The sequence below is a fragment of the Salvelinus fontinalis genome, chromosome 3 (genome assembly GCF_029448725.1).
Source record: "Salvelinus fontinalis isolate EN_2023a chromosome 3, ASM2944872v1, whole genome shotgun sequence".
NCBI classification, from domain to species: Eukaryota; Metazoa; Chordata; class Actinopteri; order Salmoniformes; family Salmonidae; genus Salvelinus; species Salvelinus fontinalis.
Genome location: NC_074667.1, coordinates 25928439 through 25954814, shown reverse-complemented (window position 1 = coordinate 25954814; position 26376 = coordinate 25928439). Strand labels below are relative to the sequence as shown.

General features: G+C 43.9%; 1 protein-coding gene across 2 annotated transcripts; it reads right to left on the bottom strand.

Moving 5' to 3' along the window:
• Positions 1–488: 488 nt before the first annotated feature.
• Positions 489–26376, bottom strand: LOC129841885 (RNA polymerase II elongation factor ELL2-like). 2 transcript variants are annotated; one of them, XM_055910234.1, is made up of 12 exons: positions 26095–26376; positions 21892–21939; positions 20792–20913; positions 20402–20565; positions 17245–17504; positions 15572–15696; positions 15361–15433; positions 14348–15122; positions 6189–6255; positions 5816–5987; positions 5149–5193; positions 489–3421 (listed from the first exon to the last, which is right to left on the bottom strand). In XM_055910234.1, exons 1-12 carry the CDS (start codon positions 26266–26268, stop codon positions 3305–3307), a joined length of 2142 nt encoding a protein of 713 aa, XP_055766209.1. In that variant the 5' UTR covers positions 26269–26376; the 3' UTR covers positions 489–3304. The 2 variants fall into 2 exon arrangements, with proteins under 2 accessions (XP_055766209.1, XP_055766200.1); XM_055910225.1 differs by having other exon boundaries at positions 14348–15125; positions 26095–26375.

Here is a 26376-nt window from a genome sequence, read left to right as displayed (position 1 = left end):
GACACTTGGAAGGAAATCTGCATTTGTCCATTCAAACTTAAGACCAGCTCTGCAAGTCCCCCCCAACTGTTCAAACAAATGACTTTTCCATGTGTGCACCAATGCCGGATCTGGATACCTTTACAAGGATGGAGCATCTTTCCAGTTTGCAACAGTTTTAAGATCCTATCGGCTAAGAGACGTTACTGACGGAAGGAACAGTCATTCAACAGCATGATTTTCACACCAATCATGAGACATAAATGTGAAGTCTTGTTAGCCGTAATAATCTATCAACATCAAAGCGTCCAACCCACCTAAACAATGAGTTGCATTTATGGCACTTTTAACCTCAAGGCACTTTACATTGTGCTGGGGGTACATGACACTAATATGTATCCATGTCAATACACAACTTATTGACCATAACATGGTACCTGTTGGAAGACAGTAATCATTTCGCATGGGAAAGAAATGGATGGCATGCAAATAATGAACACTCCACAACATTCAATGTAGAACCAAGTTGGCTTTTATTGTACTGATTTAATGCATTTTCAGGTGGGCAGGTTTACCACTCCTTCACAATCCATACAGTTTTGAAATGGTGTTTAACACTTGTTTGCCCTTTATCTCATTAAAACTTGACCCCTCCTCCCCCAACATAACAAAAACAACTCATCTGCTTTTGCGCTCTCAGCCCTCCTTCCTTCCTTGCTTCCAGCAGTACTGATGAGTCACTTAGCGGCCTGCCATGTTAAGACCCAGCTAAATGTCCTCTGACCCATCTCCTGGCTGACGCTCCTTTAGCTGGGCATTAGCCTGCGGGGTCGCGGCGAGGACAGCCTCTCCCTGAGCCCCAGTATGAGAACGATTAGCGATTAGCAGAGTGGCTTACTGCTTCAGAGGGGCTGGAAGGGAGTGGGGCTTAGCAACAATGCAGCTATGTTACAGAGCTGTCTTTAAAAAGGAGGAAGGAGGGGGGGCAGTGAGACGGACTAGACCTTGGGAGTTGTGTGCAGCCTAGCGTACATTTTGGCTATTGGGTCAACCTTGGGTGACTCACAAATTCTGGGAAACGACTGCAATACAGTTATGGGAAAAGGGGAAAAATAAAATAAACTGAGCCCATCACACAAATTATTTGAGTGAGGCTCTGACCAAGTACCCACTTTCCTGGGAATGGATCCTGTACTTCAGTACTCCTCTTGGGACTCAGGATCTGCAAATATGTATTTTTCATGTCTACAAATCCCTCTTAAGCATGTTGAGCTCATGGTCCTTATAGAGTGTGACTTAAATTGAAATACAGCAACACTGAAATATAGTTGGCTTGTGTGACTGGAGAGAGCCAAGCTCCTGTTTTAAAAAGTGACACTACCTCTGGAAAGAGTCGGTCTGCTGCAGAGACTGGCCCATTCAAAAGGAAGCCCCAATCATTTCACTACAGTTGATATGAGCTCTATCACAGACTTACATTACACCATACGGCAGCAAGTTTGCATCTTCAGTTTCTTACAATTATATATAATTATAATTTTTTATACCCCCCACCCCCCGGAAACAGAAAAAAAGTTCAAATGAAGAAAAAGTATTAGAATATCCCCACCCCCCTCAAAAAAAAAAGAACAAAAATAAGCAATTTTCCAGGGAATACATTTCATATCCTGTCTCTGGTATCAGTGTGACAACTGATAGGTTAAATCCTCCACTTGAATACCAGAACAGTAAATTTTTTGGGCAAACATTCTAACACAGGTTTGTAAACATAATGTTTCCCTTGAGCTCAAAGGAGCTTGTTAATTAACGATATCATGAAATAGACTCAAAAGTTGATTTTCATTATCATAACCCATCCAAACTAAATCAGCATGAGTTTAATTCAAAAACCTAAAACAGAAATGCTAAATCGTAGTTCTTCCATAGTTCTGCTGCACTGCCAAAACTAGAATCGAGAATAATACATTTGTCATCGTAATACAGATTTGTCTTCTGGTGGATGCATTCGTTTTTTCCCCCCTTGTCAAACAGAACACAGCCTGTTTTCCTTTAAATAAGCTGGCGAGGCAACGCTGTAGTCCTTCTAGAGATTTGCTACTCTAGAACAGCCTCCCAATTAAGAACATGTAACTTTAGCCAGGTTGATCCTGAGGGCTCTGGCTCTTCAAACAAAGACTAAAGCAGCTTTTTTTAAACTTTTTTCTTTTCTTCTCCCCCCCCCCCCCCTTTGTGTTTTCGCCCCAACCTGTTAACCCCCCCCCTGTTTTACATTGGCACCCACCCATACACAGGTCACACTCACACACACACAAACCACCCTGACCTTTGTAGCCCCTCTTGAAACCCCCTCACCTCTCAAAAAGGTACCACTTCACCTCAGACATTTTCTTTACTGTCCCCCCCTCCCCCCGACACACACACACACACACACTGGTCTGTGTGACCTGTAGCCAGGTGGTTGTAGTTCCCCCGTGTTGCCTTGGGGACCCTAGAAGTCTCAGCGACTCGACATTGCAGTGTAAACTAAACACGTTAAGGCACCCTTTTGCACTGAGGGCAGAAACACTGGTGGTGCTCAGGGTAGCACGCCCCTGCTGTCAGGGGACAGATACTACTAATTTACCCATCCCACCCCAATTATAAGCCATTTATAACCCATGCACACACACATTGGTGTTACATCTCAATTGCTCAAGTGGATTCCTTTCCTTGAGCCCTCTACTTTACAATGAAGATGAGCCACTTTGGACCACTGGGATGCAGCATGGGATCTCTCACGTGCAAAATGGCTTCATAAAGTCAAACACATAAGGCCCACGTTTTTTTGCATTGCTTTTGGAAAATATAAACTTTTTAAACAATAAATCATCTGTGGACCGCTCCTCCATCATAACAGTCCAAAATAAATAGATCTCCCTCTTTATTTACTTAAATACAAGTGTAAGTATAATATTTTCTCTGCTTTCAAAAATAAGTTTAATTTTTGTTGTTCATTTTTAGGGATAAGTCCTTCAAAAGGTAAGACGCGTTAAGTATTTATGCCCTACCACCCCCTCACATGTAGCTCCCTTCCTCTAGACCAGTGTTGTAGCAATGGAGAGGAGCTTCAGGAGAAACCAATACGAGAAAATGTTAGGGGGGGGGGCGGCAGTGAATAAGAATTTGAAGATGGTGTACTGTAGCCTCCTGCAGCCTGTGGAATCAAAAAGGTAGAAAGAAAGGGTAAAGGAAGGAAGCGGTGGCAGAGGGGTCTGAATAAATAAAAGCCAGTTGGACTCCCCTTGCTCTGCCCACCCCTCAACACTGTGGTCTTGAAGCTGGAGCTCTAGCGCCAGGACTGGGCCCTGCGCTGGTCAAAGTCAGCGATGAGGCGCTTGATGTGGGCCAGCTTGTTGTGCAGGTACTCGCAGCGCTGCTTCTCCACCTGGTAGTTTGGGCTGTGCTGCAGGGTGACAGACAAACAAAGAAATTAGACTCCATAATATGTTACATGAGAAAGCCATTTAAAGTTTGTTTATTTACTTTTATTTGACTGTTCAAAGTTCCAACGCTGTGTTTGGTTGATAACGCAGTGCCTTGAAGTGTACAGAATGCTTGCTTTTGTTGGCGGCCGCCCTGCGCTGACTCAGCCAAGCAAATCAACCTAAGTAATGTTAAAAAGCTCCCACTAATATTAACCCTTGGTTCACCCATGTGTGTGACACTAACAAGCTAGAGTCATTAGTGGTTTGCTAGCAATTAGCACTGGTCACATAAGCCAACTAATGCACAGCGAGTAAGCCAGCTAGCTAGCCAACCCTTTGGCTGTAAACAAGTTAAGTCTTCCTTCCACAACTGGTTATGACTCGTGGAGCACAAGTACACAGCCAGACTTCAACTCCACTCCATCTGGTGCTATATAGCTAGCGATTAGTGTCATGTAAAAAGTGTTGGTCCCATGTTTCATGAGCTGAAATAAAAGATCATAATTGTTCCATATGCAAATTTCTTCACATCCCTGTTACTGAGCATGTCTCCTTTGCCAAGATAATCCATCCACCAGACAGGTGTGGCATATCAAGAAGCTGATTAAACACCATGATCATTACACAGGTGCACCTTGTGCTGGAACAATAAAAAGGCCACTAAAATGTGCAGTTGAGGGAGCTGTTGCCAGAGAATTGAATGTTAATTTCTCTACCATAAGCCGCCTCCATAATTTGAGAATTTGGTAGTACGTCCAACCGGCCTTACAACCGCAGACCACATGTAACCACGCAAGCCCAGGACCTCCACATCCAGCTTCTTCACCTGTGGGATCGTCTGAGACCAGCCACCTGGACAGCTGATGAAACTGGGGGTTTGCACAACCAAAGAATTTCTGCACAAACTGTCAGAAATGTTCTCAGGGAAGCTCATCAGCGTACTTGTCGTCCTCAACAGCGTCTTGACATGACTGCAGTTCAGCGTAGTAACTGACTTCATTGGGCAAATGCTCACTTTTGATGGCAACTGGAACGCTGGCGAATTGTGCTCTTCACGGATGAATCCCGGTTTCAACTGTACCGGGCAGATGGCGTCGTGTGGACAAGCAGTTTTCTGATGTCAACGTCATGAACAGAGTGCCCCATGGTGGCGGTGAGGTTATGTATGAGCAGGCATAAAATACGGACAACAAACACAATTGCATTTTATTAATGGTAAATTGAATGCAGAGATAGCATGACAAGATCCTGAGGCCCATTGTCATGCCATTCATCCACTGCCAACACCTGATGTTTCAGCATGATAATGCATGGCCCCATGACGCAAGGATCTGTACACAAAGCTGAAAATGTCCCAGTTCTTCCACGACTTGTATACTCAGACATGTCACCCATTGGGCATGTTTGGGACGCTCTGGATTGACGTGTACGACAGCGTGTTCCAGTTCCTGTCAACATCCAGCAACTTCGCACAGCCATTGAAGAGTGGGACAACATATTTTTTTTTTTTTTTTTTTTTTAAGATATCTGTGATCAGATGCATTTCTGTATTCCCAGTCATGTGAAGTCCACAGATCAGGTCCTAATGAATTTATTCCAATTGACTGATTTCCTTATGAACCGTCAATCAGTTAAATCTTAGAAATTGTTGCATGTTCCGTTTATATTTTTGTTCAGTGTATACTGCATTATTTGTTTTACTTACTTGTCTCATTTTATTGTACTCCTGCAACACTTCTTCATGTACTTCCTGAAAAAGTACAAACAATGCTTACATTTACATGAGCAAAATGTGTTGACCTTTTACACACATTTATAAAAAGATAATTTAAAAAAATGTTTTTATCTGACCTGGTACTCTGGTGTAGTTTGTTATATTTAGACCTGGTACTAATGGTGCGTTCACGTGCTGTCAAAGTTACCGGCAATTCCGACTGACGTTTCACTTTAACAACCCTCCAAGTAGTAATTACTAGTGGGAAACTCAAAAGACAATATTGCTACCCGAGTTATGATGTTTCACCACTGACCTTCCACCTTTTCAACAAAAATATGTAGCTAGTTTGACCATATTGTCAATGCAAGCTAGCCAACTTTATTATTTTCAACGTTAGCCATCTTATCTAGCTAGCTAAAATCGAATTGGTAGAACAATCGTCTTCCGACTTCAAAAGCACTTGAACACAATCATGTCGGACTTCCTTATTGGGACGTTTTGCATTTCCGACGAGCACATGAATGCAGCATTACTCGGTGAAGTTTGGTAGAATCTGGACTGTACTCTTTGGTGCAGTTCATTATAATTTGATCTGGTGGTGAAGTTTGTCATATTTTATCCTTGTATTCTGTGGTGTAGCTTGTTATAATCTGACCTGGTACTCTTTGGTGCCGGGAGGCAGCCTCCTGGACTCGGTGTCTAGATGGTGGAAGCGGCGGGTGATGTTCTCCACACGGGTATGCAGGACGCGGTACTCCTCATACTCGGCGTTGAATTCGTCCTTGTAGGTCTGCCTCTGGTCCATAGACACCACTGCCGTGTACTTACTGTAGGGGGACAGCAGCACAGGTCAGCGACAAGGAGACATTCACACACAGGGTCCTTCAAGTGCATTTGAGAGAGGTAAAAAAGGAGATACCATCCCCCAAAAGGCTGATGATTGGTAGCAGTGGTGCTCTTTTGTGGAAGCCTTATGTCCCACATAGGAACAAAGAGTATTAAGTAAGTAAAAAGGGGGTAGTACTCACCTTATGTAATCTGGCATCACAGTGGTGGAGGATAGGTCTGACGAGTGGACTGGCCTCTCTTTAGTGTCTGGGGAACAGCAGAAACACGTCAGACGATTATTCTCCATAACCAACTGATATCCAAACAGCTCTCTTCACTAGTCGTAGCCTTAAAATGAGCCATTCAAAAGTACTGGTCTTGAAACAGTTGTTAGAGGCAGAACAAAGAGTCAAATGGACTGATTTCTGAGTCTGCTGCTCAGGGCAGGCCATTCTTTGACCATCTTAATATCATATACTAAATACACTGCTCAAAAAAATAAAGGGAACACTTAAACAACACAATGTAACTCCAAGTCAATCACACTTTTGTGAAATCAAACTGTCCACTTAGGAAGCAACACTGATTGACAATAAGTTTCACATGCTGTTGTGAAAATGGAATAGACAAAAGGTGGAAATTATAGGCAATTAGCAAGACACCCCCAAAAAAGGAATGGTTCTGCAGGTGGTGACCACAGACCACTTCTCAGTTCCTATGCTTCCTGGCTGATGTTTTGGTCACTTTTGAATGCTGGCGGTGCTTTCACTCTAGTGGTAGCATGAGACGGAGTCTACAACCCACACAAGTGGCTCAGGTAGTGAAGTTCATCCAGGATGGCACATCAATGCGAGCTGTGGCAAAAAGGTTTGCTGTGTCTGTCAGTGTAGTGTCCAGAGCATGGAGGCGCTACCAGGAGGTGGCGCCTCCATGCACATTTGTGGCCTGCTGGAGGTCATTTTGCAGGGCTCTGGCAGTGCACCTCCTTGCACAAAGGCGGAGGTAGCGGTCCTGCTGCTGGGTTGTTGCCCTCCTACGGCCTCCTCCCCGTCTCCTGATGTACTGGCCTGTCTCCTGGTAGCGCCTCCATGCTCTGGACACTACGCTGACAGACACAGCAAACCTTTTTGCCACAGCTCGCATTGATGTGCCATCCTGGATGAACTGCACTACCTGAGCCACTTGTGTGGGTTGTAGACTCCGTCTCATGCTACCACTAGAGTGAAAGCACCGCCAGCATTCAAAAGTGACCAAAACATCAGCCAGGAAGCATAGGAACTGAGAAGTGGTCTGTGGTCACCACCTGCAGAACCATTCCTTTTTTGGGGGTGTCTTACTATTTGCCTATAATTTCCACCTTTTGTCTATTCCATTTGCACAACAGCATGTGAAACTTATTGTCAGTGTTGCTTCCTAAGTGGACAGTTTGATTTCACAGAAGTGTGATTGACTTGGAGTTACATTGTGTTGTTTAAGTGTTCCCTTTATTTTTTTGAGCAGTGTATAATAAATACTACCTACTAAACTTCAAACCCCCAATGCTAACCTCCCCCATTATTGGTAAGGTTAATGTCTTGGGGGTATGATCTTTGTGCCTCCAACTTTCTCACTCATTATTCACGATTCATTCAGGATTATCCATAATCATGGTTACGTTCACATTAATGTAGAAGTGTTCAGAAACATTCTATTAATTTACAATTAAAGTGACAAAATGACAATACATTATTTACCATTAATTTCATATTGGGCACAACATAATCTGAAACCACCAAAACAAACTGCAAATACATCCAACAAGTCTGTAGAGTCACAAGCTTGATGTAATCATTGCGTGCTAGGAATATGGGACGAAATACTAAACCTTTGACTACGTTAAAATCGCATATACGCACAAACGAGTGTACAAAACATTAAGAACATTTTCCTAATATTGAATGGCACACACTATCCATGTCTAAATTGTCTCAAGGCTTAAAAATCCTTCTGTAACTTGCCTGCTCACCGTATCTACACTGATTGAAGTGGATTTAACAAGTGAGATCAATAAGGGATCATAGCTTTCACCTGGTCAAGCTATGCAATGGAAAGAGTCCTTAATGTTCTGCAAACTCAGTGTAAGTGAATTTGTCCAAATACTTTTGGTTCCCTAAAAATGGGGGGGGGGGGGGTTATGTACAAAAAGTGCTGTAGTATCTCAATATGTATGAAAATACCCACAAATTAAAGCTGACAGTCTGCACTTTAACCTCAGCCATTGTATCATTTCAAATCCAAAGTGCTGGAGCACAGAGACAAAATAACAAACAAAAAAATCTGTCACTGTCCAAATACTTTGACCTCACTGTACTTTGACCTCAACTGATCCAAGATGGCATAGCAGTCAGACATCTTTGTCTGTCTTGTCGTGTCTCATGTATATATATTTTTATATATTTTTTCTTCGCATATCTTTTCTCATATTTTTCTAAACCTCAACTTAAAAATACTCTCATGCAACCCGCCTCACCCAATGTGGTGTGGATCTGTTTTTTCTAAAGTATTTTTTACGCACCTCGGAACCGGAATCCCCAACAGAAGCTAGCCAGCTGACTAGCTACTAGCTAGTAGTCAGCTAACCACTGCTAGCGGTCATCAGCTAACCTTTAGCTCGGAAAGCTCTGGCCAGTTTGTACAACGTGACTCAGACCAGAGCATACCATACCCATTTTCTCTCCATTTCCTCGGATTTCTATCGCAAGCTCTGGACCTTTTCACCTGGATCATCGCAGCTAGCTAGCTGCTATCCGAGTGACTACTCCTGGCTAATCATCTGTCCCAAAGCAAGCACCAATTAGCGTGGAGCTAGCCCATGCTAGGCCCATTCTCCCGGCTAGCTGAAGAGGCCCATCAGCCACTCCTGGGCTACAATACCGGGACCCCTTCTACTGCCGGTACAGGGCACGGAACCCCGCCGATCCTTCACGACTGGACTACGACGTAATCTGCTTGAGAGGGTATTCAACTGGCCCCTACATCTCGACGTTAACCGAATGCCCATCTGCTAGCCACAGCCCGCTAGCTGTCTAGAGCATATTGGACTGTTAGCTGAATAGATCCATCGGCCAATTTCTTGGGCCACTATACCCATTTTTCCAATTGGACTTGAACCCCTCTGCTACTCGGAACGCTACTAATCCATCACGATTGGTCCATCGATGTCAACCGCACGCGGAGGCTAAAACAGACTTTCCTTTGTCGAGACAGCCCTCTAAGGCCCTTCTGCTATCCCTGGCCTGCTAGCTGTTGAATCGCCATGTCTCCAGCCAGCCCAACCACTCACTGGACCCCTATGATCACCCAGCTACGCATGCCTCTCCCTAATATAAATACGCCTTGTCCATTACTGTCCTGGTTAGTGATCGTCTTATTTCACTGTAGAGCCTCTAGCCCTGCTCAATATGCCTTAACCAACCATTTAGTTCCACCTCCCACATATGCGGTGACATCACCTGGTTTAAACGTCTCTAGAGACAATATCTCTCTCATTACTCAACGCCTAGGTTTACCTCCAATGTACTCACATCCTACCATACCTTCGTCTGTACATTATGCCTTGAATCTATTCCATCGGCCCAGAAACCTGCTCCTTTTACTCTCTGTTCCGAACGTAATAGACGACCAGTTCTGATAGCCTTTAGCCGTACACTTATCCTACTCCTCCTCTGTTGATGTAGAGGTTAATCCAGGCCCTGCAGTGCCTAGCTCCACTCCTACTCCCCAGGTGCTCTCATTTGTTGACTTCTGTAACCGTAAAAACTTTGGTTACATGCATGTTAACTTCTTATGGCTGCAGGGGCAGTATTGCGTAGCTTGGATGAAAGGTGCAGAGGTGCCCATATTAAACTGCCTGCACCTCAGTCGCAGTTGCTAATATATGCATATCATTATTCATATTGGATAGAAAACACTCAAGTTTCTAAAACTGTTTGAATGATGTCTGAGTATAACATTACTCATATGGCTGGCAAAAACCTGAGAAGAAATCCAAACAGGAAGTGGGAATTATGAGGCTGGTCGATTTTCAACCAAGATCCTATTGAAATCACAGCGAGATATGGATGAGTTTGCACTTCCTACGGCTTCCACTAGATGTCAACAGTCTGTAGAACCTTGTCTGATGCCTCTACTGTGAAGGGGGGCCGAATGAGAAGGGAATTAGTCAGGTTTGCCATGACCTGACCATGCTCTAACCACGCAGTTTCACATGAGGGAGCTCTGTTCCATCGCTCATCTGAAGTCAATGTAATTCTCCGGTTGGAACGTTATTCAAGATTGTTAAAAACATTCTAAAGATTGATTCAATACATTGTTTGACATGTTCCGTAACAGTCAGTAGAAACTTTTGGACATTGTCAGCTTTTAGTGAACGCGCTTCGTGACTTTGGATTTGTTTACCAAACGCGCTAACAAAAGTAGCTATTTGGACATAAATGATGGACATTACCGAACAAAACAAACATTTCTTGTGGAAGTGGGAGTCCTGGGAGTGCATTCCGACGAAGATCAGCAAAGGTAAGTGAAGATTTATAATGCTTTTTATGAGTTTTGTTGACTGCACAATTTGGCGGGTAACTGTATGGCTTGCTTTTGTGGCTGAACGCTGTTTTCAGATTATTGAATATTGTGTTTTGCCGTAAAGCTTTTTGAACTGTGACAACGCGGTTGCATCAAAAACAAGCGTGTCTTTAATTCTATGTAAAACATGCATCTTTCATCAAAGTTTGAGTATTTATGTTATTTGACGTGGCTCTCTGCAATTTCTCCGGATATTTTGGAGGCATTTCTGAACATGGCGCCAATGTAAACTGAGGTTTTTGTATATGAATATTAACTTTATCGAACAAAACATATATGTATTGTGTAACATGAAGTCCTATGAGTGTTATCTGATGAAGATCAAAGGTTAGTGATTAATTTTATCTATATTTCTGCGACTCCTGTCTTTGGCTGGGAAAATGACTGTGTTTGTCTGTGATTTGGCGGTGACCTAACATAATCGTTTGTGGTGCTTTCGCTGAAAATCCTATTTCAAATCAGACACTGTGGTGGGATTAACAACAAGAGTACCTTTAAAAATGGTATAAAATACATGTATGTTCGAGGAATTTTAATTATGAGATTTCTGTTTGAATTTGGCGCCCTGCACTTTCACTGGCTGTTGTCATATCGATCCTGTTAGCGGGATCTCAGCCATAAGAAGTTAACATTAGAAACCTCCTCCCTAAGTTTGTTTTATTCACTGCTTTAGCACACTCTGCCAACCTGGATGTCCTAGCTGTGTCTGAAACCTGGCTTAGGAGGTACACCAAAAACCCTGACATTTCCATCCCCAACTAACATTTTCCGACAAGATAGAACTGCCAAAGGGGCGGTGTTGCAATCTACTGCAGAGATTGCCTGCAGAGTTCTGTCTTACAATCCAGGTATGTACCCAAACAATTCGAAGCTTATACTTTTAAAAAAATCTACCTTTCCAGAAACAAGTCTTTCACCGTTGCAGCAGACCACCCTCTGCCCCCATCCTACAATTTAAGCTTGATGCCCTCAATCTCACAAATGATCAATGAACCTACCAGGTACAACCCCAAATCCGTAAACATGGGCACCCTCATAGATATCATACTAACCAACTTGCCCTCCAAATACACCTCTGCTGTTTTCAACCAAGATCTCAGCGATCAATGCCTCATTGCCTGCATCCGTAAGGGGTCTACAGTCAAACGACCACCCCTCATCACTGTCAAACGCTCCCTAAAACACTTCAGCGAGCAGGCCTTTCTAATCGACCTGGCCCGGGTATCCTGGAAGGATATTGACCTCATCCCGTCAGTAGAGGATGCCTGGTTATTCTTTAAAAGTGCCTTCCTCACCATCTTAAATAAGCATTCCCCATTCAAAAAATGTAGAACCAAGAACAGATATATCCCTTGGTTCTCTCCAGACCTGACTGCCCTTGACCAGCACAAAAACATCTTTTGGCGTTCTGCATTAGCAGAATAGCCCCCGTGATACACAACTTGTCAGGGAAGTTAGGAACCAATATACACAGGCAGTAAGGAAAGCTATGGCTAGCTTTTTCAAGCAGAAGTTTGTATCCTGTAGCAGAAATTCAAAAGTTCTGGGACACTAAAGTCCATGGAGAATAAGAGCACCTTCTACGAGATGCCCACTGCACTGAGGATAGGAAACACTCACCACCGATAAAGCCACTATAACTGAGAATTTCAATAAGCATTTTTCTACGGCTGGCCATGCTTTCCACCTGGCTACCCCTACCCTGATCAACAGCTCTTCACCCCCCACAGCAACTCTCCCAAGCCTCCCCCATTTCTCCTTCACCAAAATCCAGATAGCTGATGTTCTGAAAGAGCTGCAAAATCTGGACCCCTACAAATAAGCCGGGCTAGACAATCTGGACCCGCTTTCTAAAATTATCTGGAGAAATTGTTGCAACCCCTATTACTAGCCTGTTCAACCTCTTTCGTATCGTATGAGATCCCCAAATATTGGAAAGCTGCTGCGGTCATCCCCCTCTTCAAAGGGGGAGACACTCTAGACCCAAACTGCTACAGACCTATATCTACCCTACCCTGCCTTTCTAAGGTCTTCGAAAGCCAAGTCAACAAACAGATTACCGACCATTTCGAATCGCACCGTACCTTCCCGCTATGCAATCTGGTTTCAGAGCTGGTCATGGGTGCCATAACCGCCATCGATAAGAGACATTACTGTGCAGCTGTATTCATTGACCTGGCCAAGGCATTCGACTCTGTCAATCACCACATTCTTATCGGCAGACTCAACAGCCTTGTTTTCTCAAATTATTGCCTCTCCTGGTTCACCAACTACTTCTCTGATAGAGTTCGGTGTGTCAAATCGGAGGGCCTGTTGTCCGGACCTCTGGCAGTTTCTATGGGGGTGCCACAGGGTTCAATTCTCACGCTGACTCTCCTCTGTATACATCAATGATGTCGCTCTTGCTGCTGGTGATTCTCTGATCAACCTCTACGCAGATGACACCATTCTGTATACCTCTGTCCCTTCTTTGAACACTGGGTTAACTAACCTCCAGACGAACTTCAATGCCATACAACTCTCCTCCGTGGCCTCCAACTGCTCTTAAATGCAAGTAAAACTAAGTGCATGCTATTCAACCGATCGCTGCCTGCACTGTAAACTCTCCTTCCAGACTCACATTAAGCATCTCCAATCCAAAAATAAATGTAGAATCGGCTTCCTATTTCGCAACAAAGCATCCTTCACTCATGCTGCCAAACATACCCTCGTAAAACTGACCATCCTACTGATCCTCGACGCTGTCATTTACAAAATAGCCTCCAACACTCTACTCAGCAAATTGGATGCAGTCTATCACAGGACCATCCATTTTGTCACCAAAGCCCCATATACTACCCACCACTGCGACCTGTACGCTCTCGTCACCAAACCCACTGGCTCCAGGTCATCTACAAGTCTCTATTAGGTAAAGCCCCGCCTTATCTCAGCTCACTGGTCACCATAGCAGCACCCACCCGTAGCATGCGCTCCAGCAGGCATATCTCACTGGTCACCCCCAAAGCCAATTCTTCCTTTGGTCGCCTTTCCTTCCAGTTCTCTGCCGCCAATGACTGGAACGAACTGCAAAAAACACCGAGGCTCGAGACTCGAATCTCCCTCACTAGCTTTAAGCACCAGCTGTCAGAGCAGCTCATAGATCACTGCACCTGTACATAACCCATCTGTAAATAGCCATTTCAACTACCTCATCCCCATACTGTATTTATTTATCTTGCTCCTTTGCACCCCAGTATCTGTACTTGCACATTCATCTTCTACACATCTACCATTCCAGTGTTTAATTGCTATATAATAATTACTACGCCACCATGGCCTATTTATTGCCTTACCTCCTTTATCCTACCTCATTTGCACATACAATATATAGATTTTCTACTGTATGATTGACTATGTTTGCTTATTCCATGTTTAACTGTGTTGTGTCGAACTGCTGTGCTTTATCTTGGTCAGGTCGCAGTTGCAAATGAGAACTTGTTCTCAACTAGCCTACCTGGTTAAATAAAAAAATATACATACAACCGAGATATATGCTCCAACTCACACAAGGCAATGCAAGCATGCCATCATGTTCAAAGCATGCACACACTTATTGCAGATTTTCTTTTTTCTCCCAAGGTTTGAAAGCAACCACTACGTCACTTGAAAATGAGACCTTTTGGAACCAGGCCATGCACGCTAATAAGCAAACACACTTTCCCTTTTAACCATGAAGCCAAACCAAGACATTAAGGGAGACTACCTTCGTCCGGGCAGACTGGGCTCTTGGCGGGGATGACTGGCGTTTGTCTCTCCTCCGCCTTGGCGCGGTGTCTCTTCCTGGGCCTCTGAGCGTCCACAACCGGCACCCCTCGGGGGCTGACACCAGGGCCATCGCCTTTACTGCTTCGCACATCCTTGCGCCTCTCCTTCTCTTTGTGCTTCTTTGACTTTTTCTTAGACTTCTTGCTACTGCTTGGCGAGGGAGGGGGAATAATAGTAGAGGATGAGGAGGATGAAGAAGAGATGGTGAGGGCTGAGTGGCTTTGGGGACTGGAGCTGGCTGGTGGCGGCATGCAGGGGCCATAACGGTCAGCGGTCCTGCTCGGGGGGCTGGAGGTGGCCATCGGTGAGGGGGGTTCCAGGCAAGTCGAGCTCTGGTCCAGGGGCAGGTCCTGGGTGCCACGGCCCTCAGGCGTGCTGGGCGAGTTGGAGTTGGAGCCCGGGCCAGACTGATGCGACGGGGGAGGGCGTTGAGAAACCTGGAGCTGGGAGGGAGGGGGAAGGTGGTGGTGGTTGAGGGGCGGACCAGCAGTGGTGGTGGTGCTGGCTGGGAGAGACGAGCGCTTTGTGTTGGTGGTGGCAGCGGCGCTGTGGTGGCTGTCGTCCTCCTTCGGGGGGGCGCGGCGCTCTCTAGAGGACGAGGTGGGGATGGGGGTTGGGGCGGAAGGGGGCCCTTGGCTGGTGACATGGGAGATGCGGGGCTTCTTCGGCATCAGAGGGTCGGTGAAGTGAACTGGCAACTCGGGCTGGCACTTCTGCTAAAAGACCATAACCAAACCATCAAACAAGGATTTCTACAGTGAATGAGTGATAAAGGACCAATGTTTCCTTTTGATCTTAGCAAACAATTCATTGCATAGGTTTAAGATAAAAATGTATCTTTACAGGAGAGACCTGGTCACTTGGTTTGGCTCGTCTGTTCGCTATGCATTGGTTTGTGCGAGTAATACTGAAAGTGTTTGTGTCCAGCAGGGTGTACTGTTGAGGGGTTACCTGTGGGGAAGCCGGGAGGCCGTCTTTAAGAGGACTGCTGGAGGAAAGTGTCTCAGTGGGAAGGCCCAGTTTCCTGAGAGAAAGAGGAGACGAGAGGGTCAACTGACCGTAAGCCGCTGCTAAACAGGGTCCTGTTCGCAATAAAATGGAGGGGCCTGTTCAGGAGGGTGCAACGTCGCAAAAACATTCAGACAAATGCGTTGTGACCTACCGAACCAAGATCCCGTTGACCTGAACGCGGTCATCCTCGGAGTAGCCCGGCCAGTCCCTCTGCACATCGCGGTACACAAAGTCCTTCAGAGAGTAAGAGTTATCTTTGGGGTTCAGGTTGGCCACCTGCGGACAAACACGCAAACAAGATCAGCAGCGTCTAATTTTGTCGTCGTTCCTTTTCAAAAAAGTGCTGCCCAATAATTTGGGAGCATTAAAAGCAACAAATACAACCGCTGGTAATATTTTTGTCTCTTTACTTGAGTCAAACAAATCCTAAGGGTTAAAGACTTTTCTGTTGGTGCCTGCCCTACTTGCGTCAACCTGGGTGTAAATTCATTGCATTTAATTAGCATTTCATCCCCAAACCCAGTGTCTCTATTCTCCATCGCAACATTATGCAAATCCCTAAGCGAGTCTGTGTGTTGTGTTTTATGTACCTCAAGCATGGGGGTAGTCAGCATTGTAGTCAGACAACTCATTTGCTTTAGGCAAATAAACCAGTTGGAGTATGTTATCGATAAATGTGTGCGTGCTTGGTTCATGCTGTGTGTGTGTGTGTGTGTATGACTAATGGCTTTAATGTATAGCTGCTTCATTCTTGCTGTGTGCTATGTTCAGTAGTGGTGAATGAAGGTCTTTGTACTACAGGGAACAGGTCCTCTGTGATTTGCATTCTGTGGTCTAATGCCTCAGAAGGGTGAAGATTCCTAGGGGCAAACTGGGACATGTGTCTTCTCATACACAGTGCTACCAGTTATTCATACTTTAAAATATTTATGAACTTAAGTGCATATTTAGGAATCACTTTATATATATCCATGTATTATTTATTCAAGCTCTAGCCATCTTATCTATGTGTTCTAGTGCTGAGCGATTAACAGACATCGGTTTTTAAAACTAACTGACCGACATCTGTTCAACGATTAGAATGTCATTGTTAGTTTTTTCTCTCCTGTGAGCTCAATGTGCACATTTTCTCTAGAAATAAGATCAAGCTCGAGCGGTGCGATGTAGTAGGGATTTGTAGTTTCCAAAAGGCCAATAGTGAACATAAATCACTATGTTTTCTGTGCTAAACTAACTACAATGACCATAATCCATTGTGCGCGTACTTGTCCAGTCTGTTTCTTTTACATCTGCTAAGTTAAAGAAGAACGTGTGATCAATATTAACTCGAGCAGTTGCTTCGCAAGGTATCTCTACCTGAAAATACATGATCTACTGCAAGAGAGTGATAGCTGGTGTTCAGCAGTCATAAAAGCATCCCTTATTTACGTTGAAGAACTTCTCAAATAATGATTTTGCCGGACAGCGTAGGCAGCAGCTCTATAGAGATGACTTGGAATTAAATAGTAGTCAAATAATAATGTATGTAATAATCACAACAACTTATTCAAGAAAAGTGATTAATAAGTGATAATGTAAATGGGCAGTCACTACCATTATGGGACTTAATGATTTTATTCTGTGTGTTCAACCCACATATTGCATGTAAAAAAATTAAATAAAGCCGTGATTATAAAAAGGATCATCAGCGCTAATGTGTTCCCCTACCAGTTTCAGAGAAGGCTCTGTAGTTGTTGGCCCCTTCCCCCCATGTTTCATCAAAAACTAACTATGAAACACTATCCTCCACCCTCTCGGTTACTTGTTGCAGGGCACTAGCCTTACTTGCTGCAGGGTGCTCCCCAGAGAGCTGCGGTCCTTCTGGCTGACCCCGTCCCGTTGCAACCTGGCCAGTAGCTCCAGCTTCTTGTAAGAGCGCAGAGCCAGCAGGTGGACGAGGCGGTCGCGGTAGGGCCGCTGGGACACCGGGTTGTTGGCAAGGCACTTGCGGATGGTGTTGGCTGGGTTGATGGGGGTGGAGCGTTTGCGCTCCGCAACTGGTTCGGAGCCTGACGGCGCTGGCTTGCGGATCTGGACTTTCTTACCTGATGTTAGAGAGGGGTGAGGAAGGCATAGACGAGAAATGTATTAATTTGATCTGTTTTTGGTTCCTCTTATGCTAAAAAATGGACCAATTAAAATGTTTTCTTGCTAACACCTCAGAATTGAGTTTACAGCAGAAATGACTAACTCGCTAACTAGCAGCCAAGTCGCTTGCTGTCAATCCCACAATGACATTTTTTATCAACATGACAACATAATGTTATAGGGTTATTGGATACCGACTGAAAGATAAGGACAAAAGCCAGCAGACACTTGGAACCCTAGAGGGTCAAAGACGTTAGGCAACCATTTTGTGTTCGGAAATTGAATTTGAACTAACCGAGCACTACTAGTACAAGTTGTATAATACAAGCTCGATTTGAAGAGAACGAGTTCCCAATGTAAATGTCATTAAAAGCCTACAGAGAATCTGGCCCCCAGCTCATTAGTCCCTCTGCTTAGTCAGGATGCCTTGACATCTCGTCATACTGTTCTCAGTGATCATGAAAATCTAAAGCTCTTTAAGAGATTAAGGTTAGAGAGAAACTCGTACCCTCGTCTGCCCCCTAGTCCCTTCGTCTGGGCAAATGCTGATAGACATGCGAGAGATCGCTAAGCACACAAACCACACACATTTTTGCTGTCTCAGCCTGGTGAGACTGAGGCAGGTATGATGCTTGCATCAGCTGCGAATGCGTTTTGCCTGCAAGCATTTGGCCAGCCTAATGAGTCTATACAGTGGGAGATAAAGGACTGCAAGACAACACACCAAGTCTGTTGGTTTGCTACCAGAATTACATGGTTTCTGCCATAATACGCATGTGTTTAGTGTACAAAACTCTGAATGACATCAAGTAAAAAGGCTCTTATGTCAAACCCCGTATAGGGTCCCAGACCAACATACCTAACTGACATAGCCTAAACAAACAAGATAAATGCAGGTTACGGCTCATTTTTGCTAATAGGGTGCTTCTATTGAGCCAGCTGTTACAAGCCCAAACTCCACCCCTTTCCTCTGCTCCCCTCTCAGTTTCCATCTGGGCCATTGTATGCAAATGAATTCCCAAGGGAAAGAGGGTTTAACTGACTAAGTTTCTGAGTGGGTGGGACTTCAAGTTCAGAGCCACGACTAGTAAAGCAGATTTCAGGGATTCCTGCAGTCAACTATAGTTCGAGTGGCGTTAGAGGTAGAAGAATAAACCTCCCAAAGATAAGAATGCGCTTACTGTTGAGAAAACATGCAACCCCAATGAATGTTAGACAGACAATACCAATTTATATGTAGATAACTTACTTACTTAAATAAAGTTCCAGTTAAGTAAGTCGTGAACACCCCCCTCCTCCAATAGGGCCCTATAAAATTTGCTAAATGTTTTTGCCCTATTCAGTTTTTGATTTCTTTATTTTGTTTTTACAGGTTTCAGATTTGTTCATGTATTCCAGGTTTTTGCTCTCAAAATCACAATTTGTTTTTTATTTAACTAGGCAAGTCAGTTAAGAACAAATTCTTATTTACAATGACGGCCTTGTTCAGGGGCAGAACGACAGATTTTTTACATTGTCAGCTCGGGGATTCGATCGAGCATCCTTTCGGTTACTGGCCCAACGCTCTAACCACTAGGCTACCTGCCGCCCTTGTTTTTATTCTAGAATAAAAAGAGGTGTTAAGAGGTTAGAGGTGTTTCTGTAGCACACGTGATTGCAGTTTGCTAAACAAATCACCACTGGATTGATGCAAATAATCATGATATCATTCTTCCTGATAGAGCGACTACTTTGTAGGCAACGTAAAATTGAAGTTTTTGAGAAAGCATTTCCATCTACAGGAAAACGGTTTTCATTAGCATAATCGCTAACGGCTACACAAAGTGTTATACAAATGCTCACACACACACACAGGGGAATGTCTACACTGTTGCCTCTTGAGAAAGATGAAGGAAAACACAAATCACTTATGCATTTTGTTCATGTCTTATAATCTTGGGGAAATTAATACAAATTTGAATAAGTTCAATATATTTAGGCGTTCAATAAAAAAAAAAGTTGAATTCCGTTTTTCTGGATTCCGTGATTCCTTCCTCATCGCAGATTTTAGAGCCCCACTACACCCTCTCCGCGATCGTTACCATACACTGTTGTGAAAACAAGACAGATTTATACTAGAATATATCACATATAAAAGACATCTATGGGGAACACATCTTTTAGAGTTCTATAACAAGTAGCAAAAGGTGACACCAAACCTCTGTTGCAGTTCGGGGCTAGAAAATAAACGATTTGGTAGTAAAGCTCAGTATATGGTTCTCTGCTGTGGGAGAACTGAGTCCCAGGTCAGCAGAAGCAGATTTGGCATGACCAGTTAAATGAACACTGAGCTGTTACATTGCCCGCTCTCAATCTCCATCGTATCTCCACCGGCCAGACGGGACGGGAGATTGTGACAGAGCGAGGGGCCAAATTAGATTAGCTTTTACTTTTCCACTTGCCCAACCTCAATCTAGTTGCAGTGTATTAGAAAAGGCAAGACAATTGGTTTACAGGTGTGTGTGGGTGTATGTGTTGGGAGAGAGTGGGGCTGTAGGCCAGGGTTGTTGTTAAATAAGCACTATTTAGAGTGCAACTGTAACCCAGATATGGCTGTGTTGGCAGACCGTGTCAATATTCATAAATAGCCTCCTTCCCTCGCCTTGTGTAACCACTAGACTGAACCCAAAGGGCTTAGTCAGGTACAAACGATGGAAAAGTGGGCTTTAAGTTCCATTGCTTTTGACCAAACTAGTTCTTAAGAGAATCAGTGGTTCAAAGAGAGGAGGCTAGGAAAACAAAGCCATTTTGGAGTAGTGGGACCCGGCCTGTGAGAATACTACTGTTGGGGGGTAGATTAGTGCATGGAACTTGCCTCTGAACTGGCCCACAGGCTTGAGGACCTTGGTCCCCCGTTTGCGACTGTCCTCATCGGCCTGCGCCATGCGCTCCCGGGTCACCTGGTAGGAGTCGTTGGTGGCACACACTGTAACTTTGTCCTGAATCGTCCCCAAGGACACCAGGTGGGGGGTCCCTGAGCTGGAAAGGATGGGGGGGGGGGGGGGGGGGGGGGTTCAGTCATACAGCACAGGGTTTCTCACCTTGGACCCAATTCAATTAAAACAATTCCTCATTAACAAGGCTCAATGACATGGTCCAATTCTGACACCAGAGTGACATGCATTCCAGTTAACGAACCAGTTTATGTTGGGTCTTCAGTAGCGAGCACTGGCGCATGCTCGGTTTAGTTCCAGAGGGTGCTTACCTGGACACGTATTGTTGGATGCACTCAAAGCTTCCCTGGGGGTTGTCCTTGCCCACGTTGGACAGATAGAAGTCAAAGTTCTGAGAGCCATCCAGAGAGTCAGTCCTTGGGATCTTAATACGCTGTGAGGTTCACATCAAAAGGGACAATTAAAAAAATTATTTAACCACAGAAAACCAGGAAGGCCTCTTTGCCCTCAAGCTGTACACATGAGTAAGGAATTGAATGGAGGTACTCAATCATTCTGAATGGGGTGTGAAATGGGGATTCATTTTGCTCTACTTCTATAGCTTCGGGCTGGGAAGAGATTTCGCTCATATTTGAATGTGAGAGTCAGTCATGCCAAATAGCGAACCATCTGTAAAAACACTTCAAGTGGGCCTCATTTCTCATGGTCTCGTAACATTATCCCTTTACAGTGATGTGTGTGTATTGCCTCTGTCAATATAGACTGATCTGAGCTATGGAATCTCAGATTAATGAATGTGAGTTTGCATGACAGGCAGATCTTTGAGGTCTAAGTTGCTGGGAGTGTGTGTGTTGACAGTCTACAGCTGGTCCCAGAGCACAGGTACCAGACTAGGGTTCCTACATTCTGGGAAATTTCAATAAATTCCCTGGTTTTCCTGAAATCCTGGTTGGAGGTTTCCGGATTTCCTGCTTTCTCCCCCCTGATGCTGGGAATCCACAAAAACGAGATATTGGGAAAACCAGGAAATGTATGGAAATTTTGTAACCTTAGTCTGGTCCCTGTGCTCTGGGCCCAGCTGCAGACTGTTAGCGCAGTATTTATAGATCTTGGGACATTGGAGAGTTAAACTCTTCATAGTGCACAGCCAGGGTAGTCAGGGGTTAACCAGATGCTTTCAGAGGGGTAGCAAGAGCCAGGCAACAAATGCCCATTTCACTGAAACCAAGACAATCATTGGGTCTTCAACAACATTGGTCACAATTTTCTTATGTCTAGTCTATACCACCAGCACTCAAATGTTAACTTATTCAACCTTTCATGGTTGCTTTACAAAGCTCAGTTTACCAGCCACAGGGTTGACCAGTAGTACTGTAGTCAAAATGAAGATTTTAGGTGTGAACATACTTACCCCTTGGAGTCCCTTGAATTGTATTGTTGGCCGCGAGGACGGTACATTCTGAAAAAGAGAGGACAGGGATTGGACATTTTCAACGTAAGGGTCGACTGCGAGATTGACGTTTGACTGATGGAATGATGGAAAATCTCTCAGTTACAATTGGAGTATCACTGAGCTGTGGTTGAGAAAAACACCCAAAGCTTTTTCTAATTTAGTGACAAAATTAACCTATTCTGTCAACCAGTCACAGCTCATATGCCACTGGTGTGCTAGCTAGCATGTTCATAGTTTCATACATTTGTGACGAGTAAAAGTAGGAATTAAGAGCAGGAATTAGCAACTCGCTCATGTTGAAAGCCGTGTAGGCCTAAATCATAGGCATCTCAAACAAAGTGGTCAGAAATATCAGCTTTTCCTCAAAATTAGCAAATGGAATTTATGTCAGATTATGATAGCAAATCACATGCAGTCCAAGTACATCAGCAGGTTGCATATAATGGTAGAACCATGAGGAAACATCGGCACTGCAGAATAGGTTCTTCACTGGCTGTTTTGAAACTTCAGGAACTTCCCTTCAGCAACTTTCCCTTAACAGTGTACACCGAAAATGATTAGGGTAAGTAAACTTGCACAGGGATAGACCATACTAACATTTCACAAAGTTTGTTTCCTGGGCAGGGCTTACAGGCCACAAACCATTTTCTGAGCTCACAACATCAATTCTAAACAACAAAATCCTATTAACACACAGCCTAAGCCACACAAAATTCACAAGTTAGCCTATATTTGTGGCTATTCAGCATAAATATCTTTAGAGTAGGCTAAGGCCTAGTCTCAAATCCACAAGGTTTTACTTCTGGGGTTCTGAGAACTCGTTGCCATACTCCCATCATTCAGCCATTTCCTAACAAACGTGTATCACCATTTTATTTTGATATCCGTCTTCAAACAATAGGTAAGTGATAGTTTACACAAAAAAAAGTGCAGTTCACTTCACACACACCAAACTAACTAGCTACAGTCCATTAGCCCATGGTGAGTAAAGTTCTGTAAAGTAAACAGTGTTCTCTTGCATTTGGGTTGAATGCTGAATCCGGCACAGTTTCCTCCACAGAAGATTGTAGAACCAGCCACAGCATTTCACCCATCCCCCAACACACACTCACAAACCATCCAGTCCACACATACACACTCCTGATCACATTTCATGCCACCACACAGCGCCAGGGCTAGGCAGCTTTCCCACTCCAGTAGATATAGTTCAGCCAGCCCCCACACAAATCAGAGAGAAAGAAACAAAAAGCAGGCAGTTTTGGCTGCTCAGTCAGCAAGATATGGTAGGCTGGTCATTGCAGCATACAGGCCTACTGTCACACTTCCAATAAGGTTGTTGGGTCATCAGAATATAGGCCTAGGCTAACTACTAGGACTTGGAGTAGATTTTAGTATAGAGGTTTCATTATCCCCCTACGGCAATATACTTTGCAGCAAGTAGGTCTAGTCAGAAACCATTTAGATGTAAAAACAGGCAATACAATACAAAACACTTGTGTGATGTCTGCTAGACCTATCATGTATTTGTGTGTTCTGTACCAGTCAGATACAGTGACACGATCCTGTTAATTTTCTAACTGATTGGCTTGTCAGCTTGTTCTAAGCGCCTATTCACCAAGGCGGTGTTCCTTCCCATAGCACCGCCTGACACCCTTTCCACCCCTGACTTGAATTAGCCTACGCCAGAGGGGTATACTAACTACGAAAAAAGCTAGATCTACTCAGCGTTTTCAAAAGCTAGCCAGCTTCAGTTAGCTTCCCATTCCAGCTCGGGCTTTATCTATACTATGACGGTGGACATTTTTTATCCTCCTGCCGCTATCTCTAACAGGCTTGTAAATGCGCCAGTTCCAAATGAAATCATTTTGATCTGGATTTTTTTTAAATTAACTAGGCCCTGAACATATGCTACACCAAGTCTGACTAGCTTGTTGCTGGAATTATGTAACTGTTGTTGGCAGTCCATTGAACTTCCCAGGGTTCCTGGCCTCAGTTGATCACAGGCACCTGAGGCCCGTTTACTGCATCTCTGAAATGCATCCAAATAATACAGGTTGTACGGCCATCGGAATAACACATTAGTTTATTTTGGTCCCTACAGGTTGGTTCCCTAACAGCATCTGTAAGGGCCCAGACATGATAGGCCTCTGCTACAGCAATTTTTATCAGCACAAAATCTGCAATTCTCTTTTAGTGTGAGATGTGCAACAACATTTTGAGAAGGGTGATCAGCAATTGCCAAATGAGAGCTTGCCAGAAAAGCAGCCAGTGAGATGTTGTATCACACATAGAAATCCTATTAAATTACTATTATTCCTAAGTCTATGGTATCGCATCACCCTGAATGCGTCTGGAATCTGGTTTTCAACAAAACCAAAGCCAAATCGTTAAAGCTCTGAAGTTCACAAGCAATGGGATTCAATAAAAAATGTAGGCTATTAGCTAGATATTTCAACTCTGTATGGCAAGTATGAATGCCTGACTGAAAACGTCTGCTTTGAGCCACAGCTTGTTCTATCTAATCACATACTTGTTTTCAAGAGACAACTTGGTCTTTAGGATGTTCTATACCACACTAAGAATCTTAGTGTGTGTGACCCACGTATGCCACATCGTTTAGTGTGCGCACCAACCACTATGCTGGTAAAACTAAAAAGGAAAGAGTCAGTGACTGTTAGTGTCATGGCTAGAAGGGATCTAGCTTTTGTCAAATTAACGTTGATTTTACTTTTCGTAGCAGGCTATGAGAATTTACGCAGCATGTTAGGATAATCAACGCAAAAGTTTAGGCGAATGGGGTTAAGGTTAGAAAAGGGGTTAAGGTTAGCTAAAATGCACAGAAAAATATAATTTGACGCTAATTTGACAAAAGCTTGATCCCTTCTAGCCGGGATCCTATTTAGAGGCTCAGCGATGTTGGGATTTTGAAAATCGTGTAGGGTACAGTACTGTAGCTTTAAGAGAGAACACCAGATTAGAAGTAAAATGCGAGAAAACGTCATCGAGTGAATAGTATTTTGAGGAAAACAGCAAATAATCCGATCAATATTAAATGGGCCTAGCTATAACGTTTTCATAACAAATCGCAGTCAACCGACAACATATTTTAGGCTACCTGACTGTGTACTTACAAAGATGAGCAACATTTGTCGTAAAGTTTCTCGCCTGGGAAGAAAGCTAAAGAATATAACATTCACATTTATATCAAGAGTTTAGTCCTGAACATAACGAGCCGTAACAAATGGACGAACTTTCGGTGTGGAATGCAAGAGCAACTGGATAGGTCTATGGCCAAAACAGTAAAGTTATATGCCATTCCAAGTTGCCTATTGCCATTCCAAGTTTTTTGGGGGTATAAAACCAACATTTTGATGCGGATAAAAGGAAGTGAATGCCAAGAGTGAATTTGATAATTTGTGAATAAAGGTGATTTTGGGGGGAGATTCATGTAAGTGGTAAAATACACATGTAAGAAAATATCGACCATGGTGGCGTGAATATGTAAGTTATATTTTTAGAAATATTGAAAACTGATTTGACCTCCCTATAATGGTATGGTAGCAGCCGGTGACAGTGGCTAATTAAACACAAACGGTTGACAACTGTATCTGACTACTTTCAACATTAGCCAATTTATTTTGTAATTTGAGTAATGTCACTTTAGCTACCTCTGTTAGTAGTTAGCCATTTGCCAGGTAACGTTAACGTTATTCGATAATATTTTTTTTCTCAGCTAGATTGGCTGTGTAAGGTTTGACTATTGTCAGAAATTCAGTTTACGTCTGCCAACTTCTTTATAGGTAGGACGTGTGTCACTCATAGCCCCCAGATAACTAACGTTAGCTAGCTAAACTTGTAATGTTAAACTCTTTAACACATATCCAAACGCCCAAATACTGACTGCAGTGCCAATCGTCCTGAACATACGGTAAATTATCGTTAGCGAAAGATGTCAAGCGAAATTGCCATCCAAATATTCATCTATTTCACCAAAGTCTCATACTTGAAGTGCTCGCTTGAGTAGAATAAAATTGACTTGGCCGGGGATAATGTAGCTCTAGACAGCTAACGTTAGCTCAAACTGGCTGTGCGTGGCAGTTTGTTCACCAGTTTTGATAGCGTCGTATAACGTAAGCTATAAGACATATTCATTCAACTTACCTTATTGGTTTGGTGGCTCTCTATTGCTCTGAAAGCTGTCTCTGTCAATTTTACGTGCAAAACGGTGACTCGATCTGCATTCCGTCGGCCACAATTCAGTCCATACCTCCCATCCTCGGAGAGCGCCGCCATCTTTACCAGCCCTCCACCATCGTCCCTCTGACGTCCGAGCATATAGCAGCTCTACCTCGCTAAAATTCAAGGGAGGGACTTCCACAAAGGCTTGTTCTAGATTTTTTCGTCTGATTGGGTTGACTTTTCTTTTGCTCCCTCACTGACTTC

What these genes read in the sequence shown, in the direction of transcription:
- LOC129841885 (XM_055910225.1), bottom strand. Translation starts at nt 26,268, where the DNA reads ATGCTCGGACGTCAGAGGGACGATGGTGGAGGGCTGGTAAAGATGGCG. An exon ending in ATCCAACAATACGTGTCCAG is followed by an intron (nt 20,566 to 20,791) that starts GTAAGCACCCTC and finishes CATCCTTTCCAG; the next exon opens with CTCAGGGACCCCCCACCTGG. An exon ending in GCCTCCCGGCTTCCCCACAG is followed by an intron (nt 15,126 to 15,360) that starts GTAACCCCTCAA and finishes ATGGTCTTTTAG; the next exon opens with CAGAAGTGCCAGCCCGAGTT.